Raw genomic sequence first — 12,975 nt, forward strand, 5'->3', positions numbered from 1 at the left:
GTAGGCTATGCTGGACCTCCAGGGGTGGCCCCAACAGCTCATTTTATTTATTTTTTTGGATAAAGGGACTGGTCCCCAGGGAAGAAGGGAGCGACTGAGGAGAGATGTTTGTTGGTGGAGGAAGTGGGGGCATGGACTTTGCTTTCAGAGCGCTTTTGTTTCACAGTGGAAAGACAGGACCAACAGCTAGCCGTTCCACAGGTCACTCATGATTAGCAAATACAGTTAACTACAGTTAATCTGGTCACACTTTATTTTACAGTACACTAATAATATGTGACAAACCGTACTTTGTATCAAATTGGACAAAAACTAGAAATAATATGTTCTTTTAAAAACAATATTAGACCATTTATTTGACCCAAATGAACCTTTCTAAAAGGGTAATTAGGGAAACGTGTATTTGAGTGACACATTACAAAAGAACTGCACTGTAAACCAAGGTGAAATCACACATCTGCTACTTCCCTATTTAAAAACAAACTTACACTCTAAGAAAGTGTATATTTCCCACTGTTGGACCCATATTAGACTTTAAGGATAATTTGGGACACATTGCAACATAACTGAATTGTAAACTAACATGAAGTCACATATCTGCTACTTCCCCATCTAAAAACAATATGTGAACCAGATCTACCAAGTAAAGGCAAAGATTATACAGTTAGAGGAATATTTTATCAATGGGTAACAATGGGTAGTGGGAAATAATACAGTTTAATTTATGGTACAGTTCCGTTGTAATGAGTCCCCAGGTACCCTCTAATAAAGAGTCCAATTAATGTCAAATAAAGAACATATTACTTCTTGATTTTGTCCAGTTTGTTACAAAGTATGACTTGTTATGTCTCATTAGTGCACTGTTAAATAAAGCGTGACTATTAATCTCTCCGTTTTTATTCTTTCTTCATGCCTGTTTTCCTTTTTTCTCTCCCAGTTCAGACTTGTTTTTCACTCCACACGCCAAGATAAACTGCAGCCCTCCAGTGGTCCACTCCACTTTATCAAAAGTTTTCAGTTAAAAATCTGATGGAACGAAAACATCTTGTTTTCATATTTATGATGATGCACTTTCTTTTTGCACGACATGTGAAGCGAGCAGTGCTCGGTCCTCGTTTGCCTCGCGTCTGCACTGAATCTGCATCTCATATTGAGTACTGAAATCCCCCCCCCCCCCCCCTTTCTTCATCTTCTTTCCGATGTCTTTCTTTCTCCCCCCACTCATCCTTCAGGCATGGTAAATTTGAAGGCTAATTAGTCCAGAGAAACCAGTCATACCAGAGAACCTACCCCGGGCCACACATCCTCCTATTGATCTTGTAGTGCCAACACAAGCACCCAAAATCACGCACAAAACAGAAGGCAAACAAACAAGATGCAACAAGAGTTTTTAGAGCAGCATGTATTATAGATGGCGCATACATACAAAAAAGTCAGCAAGCTTGCATTATGCAAGTTTTTTGACCTTGACAGAGGTCAAGTGTTTCAGATATTCTGCATCATCCTCACAGATGCTATTTACAGAAGAGTTAGGCTGTAAAGGATGTTTTGCAGCATCAAAACCTTTTTTCTTGCGTTTCCTCTTCTCCTCAGTTCCTCCCGCTTTCTCAGCCATCCCTTCCCCCCCTCACTCCCCGTTCTCAGTCCTTTCCCTCATTTCTGATCCATTTTTTATGCATTACTCCATTACTCTCAACTCCCATTTACAGTGCATTACCTCCTCCCATCTTTCACAAACACACTTTGTACTTCTCTCTCCTTCCTTCAGTCACTTTGCCTCCTCCTTTCTTCCCCTCCCTCGCTCTCCGCCGGTGCATTATGACACTTTCCTCTACTTCTCCCCCCTTCACCCCCTTTATTATCTCTTTGTCTCTTCTCCGGTCACGTCATCTCATGCTAAGCATTTCTTTTCCCCCGTTATTCTTACTTCCAGTCTAGTTTGTCATTCTGTATACGTCGCGCTGTCTGTCTGCACCGCCGTCATCCTCCCTTTTAATTGGTTATTCAAAGCATTCCATGTAATTGGGTACTTAATGTTGCCCCTGCTCTTTTACAACACAAATGAACAAATGTCACCTAATGTAATTAACAATACAGGCGGTCAGTCTGTCCAGACGTCTGCTTGTCCCTTTAGAGCACACATGGATGCACAGACAGCCAGCAGACTCTCACATTTGAAGACATTATAAATCACTAAATTACAAGCTGCAACACAGAGTCACAGTGAGCAATGTGTACAGATGTCATCCTGTAGTCTTTAAATCAGATAACTGTGGTGATGTGGCTGTCTTCTTCGCAGTAGAAAAGACATGCAGGAGTTCACAGCTCTTTTTTTATGTCAGAGGTAGTTCTCTTTGATTGTAGGACACAGCTTGCGGGATCCCATTCTCATGGCTGTGGACAAAACCAGAAACAAATCATTTTAGTTTGAAAAGGTCTTTGATATAAACAAAGTAAAAGAATAAGCATTTGGCCTGCCTTGGAAGAAAACATGTTTTAATAAAACAAACCATACTAAATAACATAAAAAAAACTTTCTAAGGTCTGTAAAAATAACCATAATAATGCAAAAGTAAACGTCAGGATATCCTCCTCCTCTGCATCTTTTGACCATTTAAAAAAATCTGCTTTGGTATGGATGAGCAGCACTAAATAAACTGCCAGTTTAATTAATGAGTGTAATCATCATCCAGGAAATTATTTTCCTAAGAAGAAGGGTCACATTTTAGACCTGATTTTGGAGTAATGCTCAAAACAAAATGTATGGAATGACTCATGTATCATAAAGAATCCTGTTAAGCTGGTTGAGAAAATGTGTTCTTCCTCAGTTGCATACAGAAGACTACTTTCAATCTGGGTTTTCGATTACAGTAAACGTGTCTTTAAGCAATCTATAACCTTCATCAGCTTCTATTACTGGGCAAAAGTTGTGACTAACACATGAACCGGTAGAACCAGGCCTCGGAGTGATCCACCAGACAGGTTGTCCACTCTCGCAGAGTCACCTTCCTGTTCCTGTTAAGGTCACATGACCTGCAAACACAGCACAGTTGTATACCATATGGTGACCACGTGGCACCAGCAGACAGCAGAGCAATTGCAGAAACATGTGCATTCACTCATCTCTAATGAGCCTATGCACTTGTTACATGCACACACATTAACACATTATGACCGACTTGTATACATACACACAGAGATGGTATAAAGACATGTCCATAAGTATGGAAACAACTGCATTAGGGCCCTTCAACAGCCATTGTCTTTGAGTTCACCCTGCAGCGTTATCTCTGAAGGGTACTCCTTCAATTTGTGTTAATCCATGGGCAGCGGGAGGCACAGCGGGTAATAAACATTATCATTGCTGGGAATGGCTTGACATTGACACAGCCAGCCCTACTCCCACAAAACCTGTCACTGCAGACTGGCAGAGAACAGGGGGGGGGGGGGGGGTGAATGGTGGAGTAGGGGGGAAGAGATGGAAGGATGAGGGGTTGACGGAGAGGAAGGATGAGTCTATTTGTAGGGAAGATGAAAGGAAAGTAGGAAGCAGAGCAGGGGGAAAGAAGTACTTCAACATGGAGGAGGAGTAAGATGATGGAGAGATGGTGTGGTCATTGGAGGGGAGGAGGACACAGGAAGAGGGTATTGGCATGGAGGATGAATGGATAGATGGCGTGCAGAGAGAACAGCATGGTGGGAGGTGCAACTTGGTCACAGAGCGGAGGCGAAATGCATCGCGGTGTGACATTTTTAACCCTTGGTGTTTCAGTAATTAGCTAAAAAATAACATATTGCAAGAGACAGAAGGTTCACATTATGAAGCTTTGTGTGACAGAAGGTAGTGCTGATATGAACATAGGGAGCAACACTGCCCTCACCTTATTGACCACTAAGTCACCTTATGGTAAGTAAAATTCTATCTGCTCATCAAATAGGCCATGTAATCATAGCTTTTTTCCTCCCATGCAACACTAAAAATGAATCAGAGGCGATTAGTTAACGATGTGCTATGATGGTATGTGCTTCTGACTTCTCAGAAAAAAAAAACGTGTCAGTACTGACGTCATTCAAATGTGAGTCAACCAAGTTAGTCATCACATAACTTGGTTCTGTTATCCAGTAGCTAAAGTGTTTAAAGCAGGCCTGTAGCATTAGCTGCTGGAGGTGGGACTGACTGAAAGAATGGTGTAGCACAGTGTTCCAGTGGCATCCTCTTGTAACGCAGCTTCTTCAGGTCTCTGCGGCTCAACTTGCCATCTTTGTTCTTGTCCAGTATGTTAAATCTTGACTAAAGAGAGAGAAGAGAGATGCAAGTAATGATGGGGAAGAAGCAGACTGTTGAGCTCATTATTATTTGCACAGTCTCTTTAACCTATATTTCATTAAATGAAATACACATGCATTATCAGCAATGCTTGCAGTATTGTCATGACATTTGGTACAGAAGGTCTACAGAAGATGAAGCCTGATGAATTTGATGGTTCTCTGACCTTTCATCTAGCAACACCATCAGATCAAAATTTTAAGGTGAGCACAATTAGCACCCAGGTGTTAGTAGCTAATGATGCTATTTGCACCCGAACTGTGACTCTTTACAATTAGCTGTATATAGCCTAGCATGACAGAGAAAAGCAGCCAGGTGTCCATGGTCAACAATGTTGTTGCACTATTTGTAATGCGGGTATCACAGTAATGCAGTTATAAATAGCCACATTATACCTGCTAAACATCAGCATGTTGTGCCTAAGTACAGCCTCACAGAGCTTCTAGGATGGCTGTAGACTGAACAAAAAGTTTGATTTTTAGCAAGGCTTGAGTTAATATTGATAAAAAACCAGTGTGTGGGGTTTAGTGCCATCTAGCACTCAACACTACATTGCAAACACTATACCTCACCCTCCCCTTCCAAGCACATAGGAGAATCTACAGTACCAATGAAACTTTCGAAAAAATGTGAAAGGCTGATCTAGAGCTAGTGTTTTGTTCTGTTCTGTGCCTCTGTAGAGACATGGCAGTGCAACACTGCAGAGTCCATGGAAGAGGACACGTGCCCTCTGTAGATATAAAAGGCTCATTGTAAAGTAACAAAAACACAATGATTCTTATGTGTAGGTGTCTACATAATAATGAAAACATACTTATGAATATTATATTTCTGACACATTCTGCCAATGAATCCCTATAAATCGTACACACCAAATCTTTAATCTGTGAAGAATGCATACAGTGTACCACAAATACTTTTTTTTATTTCAAAACACTGTATATCATTTTTCATATCATCAAAATAATGCATGAACCTTCTTTTAATTAATTTAAGGCCATGAGATCAAGGTGGCTGGCGGGAGGATATTAAGTTATTCCCCCATTCGCCATCTTATTGAATAATTTAGTGATTATTGACCAAATCCTATTTATACTCAGTGTTCTTGAGAGGCCCTGTCTCATTCTGTGGACGACCACACCGCAAGCAACACAACCTACTTTCCACTTAAAGTAGGTTGTTAACATTGATTTCTCACAAGATGGTCCATGAGAATGATGAAGGTGTCTTGTATCAAAAACAACTTTAGTTTGAGTGTTAGGTTACAGTGGGAGTGAAAGTGATCCCTTGGTATATTATTCCTCTGGCTATAGTTTTTTTTAGCATGTTGTGGATATTGATTTAATTTGCATCATCATTAGATGAGGTCATCATAGATCATAAATCATGTTTACATTTTTTCCCCTTGGATGCAGGCTATCAGTGTCTGTCTGCTGCTAAGACTCACTTCAAGCATGAATTTTCAGCTACCTGAGCTAGTTGTGTCCTCTGGGCGTGGCTGAGGCAGCTCTGGGGCGGGGCAGCAGGTGCGTAGGACTCCCCCATACGACTCAGGAGCAGAAACCAGTCCAGGAGGCGATATGGAAACTGGCTTAACTCCTCCTCAGTGCATTTAGCCTTGGGGACTGATCAAGAGGGATAACAGAGCTAAATTGGCAGGCTGCAGTGCACAGTGGAAATTGTGTGTAATACCTAATGCTTTGTGTGTTTACCCAGACAGGGTCCTGTGTGAGCCAGTCCAGTGCGGCGTCTCTTTCTGCAGGCTTCTTTATGCAGCAAACACTCATTCCCATAGGTCCTCCCCAGAACACTGCACACTGGTGCCCTCTGCCTGATTGGATGAGCCAGTGCCAATATGCAAAACTACATTTGAGGATGGGCCATACATTGTGCACAGCTGGATTAAATAAACTGCCACTTAATGATTTCTTTTTTGTTTGTTTTATATGGGGATTATCAGCAAATCCAAAGACAATGAATAACCAACTTTTAAAGAATACATTTGAGTACATTTGCTGTTCAAAATCAAATGATCAAAATCCCAAATTGACTGTTACTTGGTTTGACTGGTATGAGGCGATTACCATGGACACGACTGAGGACAAACACACTTGGGGACGAGGACTCCATTTTCCTGAACGACCTGGCACCAAGATCCCACAGGACTGTGGCATTTCAGCAGCTCGCACAGCTTTTCTGAAACACGAGAAAACAAACTTGTTACTGCTGCTGTGATTTTTCTGTTCTGTTGTTTGAAATATGTGTTTTCTTTGCCTGATTACAGGCCTGTTAGACGGCCATTTATTCAGCTTTTGGTCCTGATTAAAGGTGTTTCAGATGAGAGCACTACATAAAATGTCTCATAAGGGTCTATTTAAGATAATGAAATGTCAAACAACGGTGGATGAAACAAAAAGGAAGTTAGAAAAGGAAGCTAGCAGTATTCAGCAACATGATATGTACGTTCTGTGATAAAACATTCCTGTATCCTGGTTTTATAGTCTTCTGTGCTTATAAAATAATCTTGTTACAGGTGACTTTGTAGCTCACACCAAGATGAGGGTTGCATAACATAAAAAGCACTTTCACCAAGGTCACTGCAGGTGTGAGTAGTGATATAAATAATTTTATCCATGTGACTGAAGGTTACAATTATTTATGGTTTATGAGCCAGCAGAGACCATAAATAAGGAGGCACTTCATGTAATTTGGCCTTATGAAGAAAAATGTACCGATGCTCCATTCTACAGTTGTACAAGGAAGAGGCGACAACTGTCTCATACAAACGGCAATGATCGGTGTGGAAACCCAAATAAGGAACAATTTTTGACATTTTCAAAGAAGATGATTTTGCATTCATATATAAAAGACCACCATAATGAATTGCTGATTAAAAAAATAGTTAACATTTTTTTTCTTGTTCCAGCAGAAAGACAAGATTTATTTCTATGAACTTATGTTTAAAAGACAGATCATCTTTTAGAAAAAAAACAAGGTATTTATAAACTGAGGCTTATTCAGTCACCTCATCATTTAGGATAACACTTAGATACACACCATGAGGTCTTCTTTGACCTCGAGAAGCAAATCATTTTGATTTGTCAGCATTTAGTAAAGGTCTCACTTCATAAAGATTCCTCTGCACAAAACTAAAATCAGATTTTAGTTTATTAATCACAACTGCTAAAAATGAGCCAGAATTATCCAAAATGATGCCGTCCATGTAAGAATGACATTTTGTATTGCTATCATTATATATTATATGTAACATAAATAAATAATTTGTAAATAAAATAAGCCCCAGAACAGACCCTTGTGGAACCATTTATATATTTAAAGAGTTAGAAAATAAAACATCAACTTGGACAAAGTGCGTTCTACCACTCAAATAATTTGCAAACCATTTAATATTTTTTAAGTCAAATGTAAACCAACCTCTGTTATAAAACAGAATGGTCAAAAGGATCAGAAATCCTTAGAAAGGTCTGGGAAAAGTGCAGCAAAGTATTCTTTTCAGTCAGTTGCATTTATGATGTAATTTAAGATAATTCAAGATGCATCATTTTTCTGCAGCTTATCATGGCCCAGTAAAAAGAAAGCTTAAAAAAGAAAGAAACTGGCATACCTCCAGTGTACTGTAGGTTAAAGTCTTACCTGGCTTTACTCTGCCAATATACGGTCTCAGGCTGTCCTCAGCTTGTCTCTGTTTGCGTTGGCCTCTAGCTCCCTGACTCTTACACACAAACACACATCCACAATCACATGGACACACAAATACAATTTTCTGAAAGTACGCTGTAGGCAGAGCTGAAAAGATTATTTGCTTTTTCATGTCATTCCAGAGGCATGCACTAAACTCAGGTATAAACTTGTCTGTAATTGTAAACCTACAGTGATAAGCTTTGGATCATAATGTGGCCCCACATCATAATAATTACACTTTTAATCAGTGTGAGGCATCACAGGTGAAGAAACGTATTATGGACCTCTAATCTATATAATCAAATTAGTCAATTTATTAAAGTCAGTGTACTGTAAATCATAAGAATGAATCACACGAAACCGAAAATGTCATGCATTCTTATATCACATCCATCTCCCTTCATACGCTCCAATTCCAGACGTATACTTCAAGAAACTTTGTAGTCGGCGCCAGGTCCACATCTGCCCCCAAATCCTCCCAGATCAGATGAGAAACAGGTGCAGTGCTGACCCAAAAATACTGCAGCCACATTTCCATACCTCAGGAAGTGGTGCTTTAACACTTATCACAAAACAACCCTGATGACTGGACAGGTGAAGGAAGACTGTGTGCAATAATACTCAAAACACTTAGCCAATCATGTGCCTGAAAATGATCAGAGCTAAAAATTTTGAGTCTGTGTTACATGTAACCAAGTCAAATTAAAGTTATATATTGAGCCAACTAAGCCAGCTTTTTTGGTAAATGCAACTCAGAATATTTACCCCACTCATTGCAATAAGTTAACAGAACAGAATAATTTGAATTATGAAAATCCATTACTTCTTGTTCAGTAAAATAAATATTTATTTATTAGTTTCTTATTTAAATCTCTTGATTTTATCCTACTCAAATTAACACTCACATTGACTTAATAAAACTCAAAATCATTTACCTCAAAATGTTTAATCTTTATAGTAATCTCTAGTAACTGCAACATGTCATCAGTCAGGATAAACACATTTTTGCTCATGCTAAATGAGCATAAATAATATTTGGCAGACAAAAAAAAAAAATCAAACAAACAATTGCAAATGCACACTGGACCACCATGCAAACCTTTAGGGCAGCAACTTAAAGCTTCACACACACAACCGTCCACATTCATAAACATTCATAACTGCATTACTGTTCCAAATATGCGAAGTTACACTCACCATGGCTGTACAAGTGTGCAGACTCAGCAGCAGAAACAAGGCAAAGGTCAAGCTCAGGGTCATATTTGAAACATCCAGTGGCCTACAAGAGGAAATTGACAAACGATTGGACTAATTCACTGAGCTCTTGCACACATGGCTGTGGTTGCTACTTCTGCACATTTACAAGACCGAAAAAGAAAAATAATACATATTTGTATTAGTTTCGAGCAAAAGCATAATTCTATATTTACACTTCTTGATATGAATTACACTTTAGTTAAAATGTAGAAAACAAATATCGCTGAAGGACTCTCAGTTTACCCCACATTACACTTTGTTAATAGATGTATTTTTTCTTCTTCCTTCTGTGGCTTCATTTACCGGCTATTATTCTATTTCCAGTCATTCCGGTAATGTAGTGGGAAACAATGCAGCTCATTGAGTCTCAAGAAAACAATCATTTTCCATCACAGAGGAAACTGAGGGTTGAATTACACTGAGAGGACATTCAGCTTTCAGCTGAGGAAGTTATTACAGTAGAACGAGTCATTTTTTATCCCCCTGGCTGCTTGAAAAAAAAAAAAAAAAAACTTCTTACCTCTGTCACTGCTTTCTCCTGTTGTTATTCCCTGGTTAGTGCTCTCCTTCTTTTCCTTGTTGCCAGTTACCTTTTTCTCTCCGTCTCACTGGCTCCTCTGAGGGGGTGTATTCTTTTTTTTTACAGCCCTCTTCAGCAGCCTTTACTTTTTCTTTTCATTTGATCTATCTTTTTTTTTTTTACATTCTTGCCTTATCTAACCCCTCCTCTCTGCTCTTCTGTGTCTGACTGACTTTCTTCCCTTCACATTAGCTCCTTGTTGATAGCTGAGTGCACAGGTATCTGAACTCACTCAGTGTTACTTAAAGATAACGTGCAGATGAACGCTGCTGAGATTAAACATGGTACAGGAGAGCTGCTTTTACTGCGAGAGTGAGAATAAAAGAGTGAGAGGATGAATTTTTATTAACAATTCCAAAGTGAAGGGATTTTCACTGAACTTGGCACTGGTCCACAGAAAGATTTACAAGCCAGAGAGAACATATGGTCACACTTCTTCTTGGTCTGACACTCACTATCTCTTTGTCTTTCTTTCTCACATTCAAACTCCCTATGTATTTCAGACACACACAAACACACAAAGGTGAGAATGAATGTGTGTAGAAGGACACCTGAAAATATAAACTGTCAAAGGCAATAACAGGGAAAAGGCTGCTCTCTAGTGGTTATACAGATCAATAACAGTTTCATTGTAAAATGGCAAATATGTATTTTAAATCAAACAAGTTATCATTCAGTCCATTGCAGTTTTTTCATCCTCAAGGAGGGCCATGATTTTGTGAGCACATTTTGCTTTGTGTTTGCTTTTTGACACAGTATCCTCTTAAAATATTTAATGAAACATTTTCCCTAAGCAAGTTTCTCACATTGTTCAAAAGAAGAAGCACTGAATATTAAATTGAAGAAAGAAACACAATAAAAAAAACATGAACTATAAAATAAATATATCTTGAAAAAAAAAGTGTCTAGTCTGTTGGTAAGTATAAGTAGAATGTTAATGTTCTGTTTGTTGTGATTTAAGGCTGGACTGATGATTGCACAATGCAAACAACTGCCCCAGGGCCCTAGTCCCTCAAGGGGCCCTGAAGGCTAACAATAGCCTAATAAATACTTAAGGTACTTAAGAACTAAAGGTGTGACCCCAAGTTTTTTTTTCAATTGTCACTGTCAATAAGCAGCCATAATTAACTGACTGTAAACAAGCATCTTATTTATTGTCACAACACAACATTAGGAACCACTATCTATTAAGGTACCCTTTAAAATGTTTTAGAGTTGCAAAGTAGCTTTGACAGTGGTTAATAAAACATAAATCATTTTCTTATAAAGTCTTACTGGTGAAGTAGAAACAATAAAGAAAATCTTTTGGTTGCCACACAGGTTGTGAAAACCAATCATGTTGACAGTTTGACTTGGCAAGGGGATTTTCTCTCAACCTGGCAACCCAAATGTTTTTCTTCTTTATAGTTCATAACCGACAGTGGTGGAATATAACTTGGTGCATTTACTCAAATACTGAGTATTTTACTTTACAAATTTGAGGTACTTGTACTTTCCTTGAGCATTTTTTTCCATTGTATTTATTACACTAAATCTCAAAGGGAAATATAGTGTTTTAAGTAATTTTTCACACAAGAACATTTCATGATTATTTTTCACAAATTTGTGGTTTAGACTATTGGTTGGACAAAAAAAAAAGAAAAAACTATTGTGAAACTATTTTATGATTTTTTACAAACCAATCATTCCATTAAAGGAGGAAAATAATCAGCACATTAATCCATCATGAAAATTATCATTACTTGCAGTCTTTTGCAAAATAGTTCAAACTGAGCTCAACTTCGACAAACTACAACAGTAAAATACATGGATGCATGAGTAATAATGATGTATCATGATATCATATAGGCCTATAACAAGGGAGATCGGAGCATCTTGTCACACATTTTGTTTTCACTTCAACGTCTTGGTTTCAGTACATCACAGTCGCTCATTTTCCATATTAAATTAAGTGATAAAATCTTGTGCATTATTGTATAATTTCAAAAGTTTTACTTTTCCCCATCATCTGGTAAGATGTCACACGGTGAACAAATACAAACATGTATAAAGATTTTCCAACACTTTTTTTCTGCAGTTAAAACTGTGATTTTTGACAGGTATTTCATAATTTATTAATATTTTCCAGCTTTACCTACCTCACTGCCCTAAGCATTATGTCAGGTGGTGTGCTGCCATTGTTAATGCTTCTTTTTTTCATTTCATTTTCGTGTGTGTGAGATGAACACGACTGTGACTCTTTCATGAGATTGCGCCTGCTTATTCCTCTGCCTGTGTGATTGCCTGCGCCTCACTACCTGCCCACTCGCCTCTCATTGAAGATGAATTATGAGGCACGTCAATCGCATCCTGCTTGAAAAGTCCATAAAGTATCAACACATGCAATGTTGTTTACACGCTACATAACAACCACCAACTTTATAAGCTAGCAATTATTATTGAATTATTCTCACCTCAGATTACAGTGACACACTGCATATCAAGAGCAAAATTATTTCAGAGCCGTGAGTTGTTCATGACAGTTATATTTTTTTTAGATAGCTCCCTCTGGTGTTGGAGTTTTATAACCAGTGTAACAACTTACTTCTGTGACAAGATGCCGTGCTCTCCCCTAGAATAGTTGTCACGGAACATTTTACTGCACTGAGTACTTTCACTTTTAAAAACTTATGTTAATTTTCCTTTTGACACACTAAATACTTTTAAGTAGCCTCTTCAGTGCTATACTGACAATTCGACCTATACAGCATTAATGAATAGCGTCATAATATGAATTATAAACCATTTACACTACTACAACTAATAACAAATTTCTACGGTACGGTAATAACAATAATTTCGCTGTTAGTACTTTGTGATGAGTACTTTCACGTGCAGAGCACCACACCACTAATCATTACAGTCTGACGTCACATAACGTCCAGCGGGAGGGTTGTACAGAAGTGGTTTGCTTTCAGTGAATGGAGCTATGATTTGAAACAAAAAAATGTCGCCAATACGCGGAGAAAAATTAATTGAGTTAATACTTAAAGTTCAGACAGCACATAAAAATAGCATACAGATGCAGGCGAACAAGCGCTTTGAGCGTTATAGCGTGCAGTGTCACCCT

At 38.5% G+C, this 12,975-nt stretch overlaps 1 protein-coding gene across 2 annotated transcripts; it reads right to left on the reverse strand.

Moving 5' to 3' along the window:
- Positions 1–1,387: 1,387 nt before the first annotated feature.
- Positions 1,388–10,385, reverse strand: sparcl2 (SPARC-like 2). Of its 2 annotated transcripts, XM_084735916.1 has the most exons (9): positions 9,807–10,385; positions 9,227–9,308; positions 7,982–8,060; positions 6,412–6,523; positions 6,040–6,158; positions 5,798–5,952; positions 4,179–4,291; positions 2,939–3,033; positions 1,388–2,394 (listed from the first exon to the last, which is right to left on the reverse strand). In XM_084735916.1, the coding sequence occupies exons 2-9, from the start codon at positions 9,287–9,289 to the stop codon at positions 2,339–2,341; spliced, it is 792 nt and encodes a 263-aa protein (XP_084592042.1). In that variant the 5' UTR covers positions 9,290–9,308; positions 9,807–10,385; the 3' UTR covers positions 1,388–2,338. The 2 variants fall into 2 exon arrangements, with proteins under 2 accessions (XP_084592042.1, XP_084592041.1); XM_084735915.1 differs by lacking the exons at positions 9,227–9,308; positions 9,807–10,385 and having other exon boundaries at positions 7,982–8,356.
- Between the last annotated feature and the right edge of the window lie 2,590 nt (positions 10,386–12,975).

The sequence above is a fragment of the Lutjanus erythropterus genome, chromosome 14 (assembly GCF_056507025.1).
Source record: "Lutjanus erythropterus isolate fLutEry1 chromosome 14, fLutEry1.hap2, whole genome shotgun sequence".
NCBI classification, from domain to species: domain Eukaryota; kingdom Metazoa; phylum Chordata; class Actinopteri; order Lutjaniformes; family Lutjanidae; genus Lutjanus; species Lutjanus erythropterus.

Excerpts from the sequence above, each read along its gene's own strand:
- sparcl2 (XM_084735915.1), bottom strand. The coding sequence starts at position 8,159 with ATGAAAAAGCAAATAATCTTTTCAGCTCTGCCTACAGCGTACTTTCAG. Across the intron at positions 6,159-6,411 it reads TGTCCTCAGTCGTGTCCATG|GCAGAGGGCACCAGTGTGCA; the intron begins GTAATCGCCTCA and ends TCATCCAATCAG. Across the intron at positions 5,953-6,039 it reads TCACACAGGACCCTGTCTGG|TCCCCAAGGCTAAATGCACT; the intron begins GTAAACACACAA and ends CCTCTTGATCAG.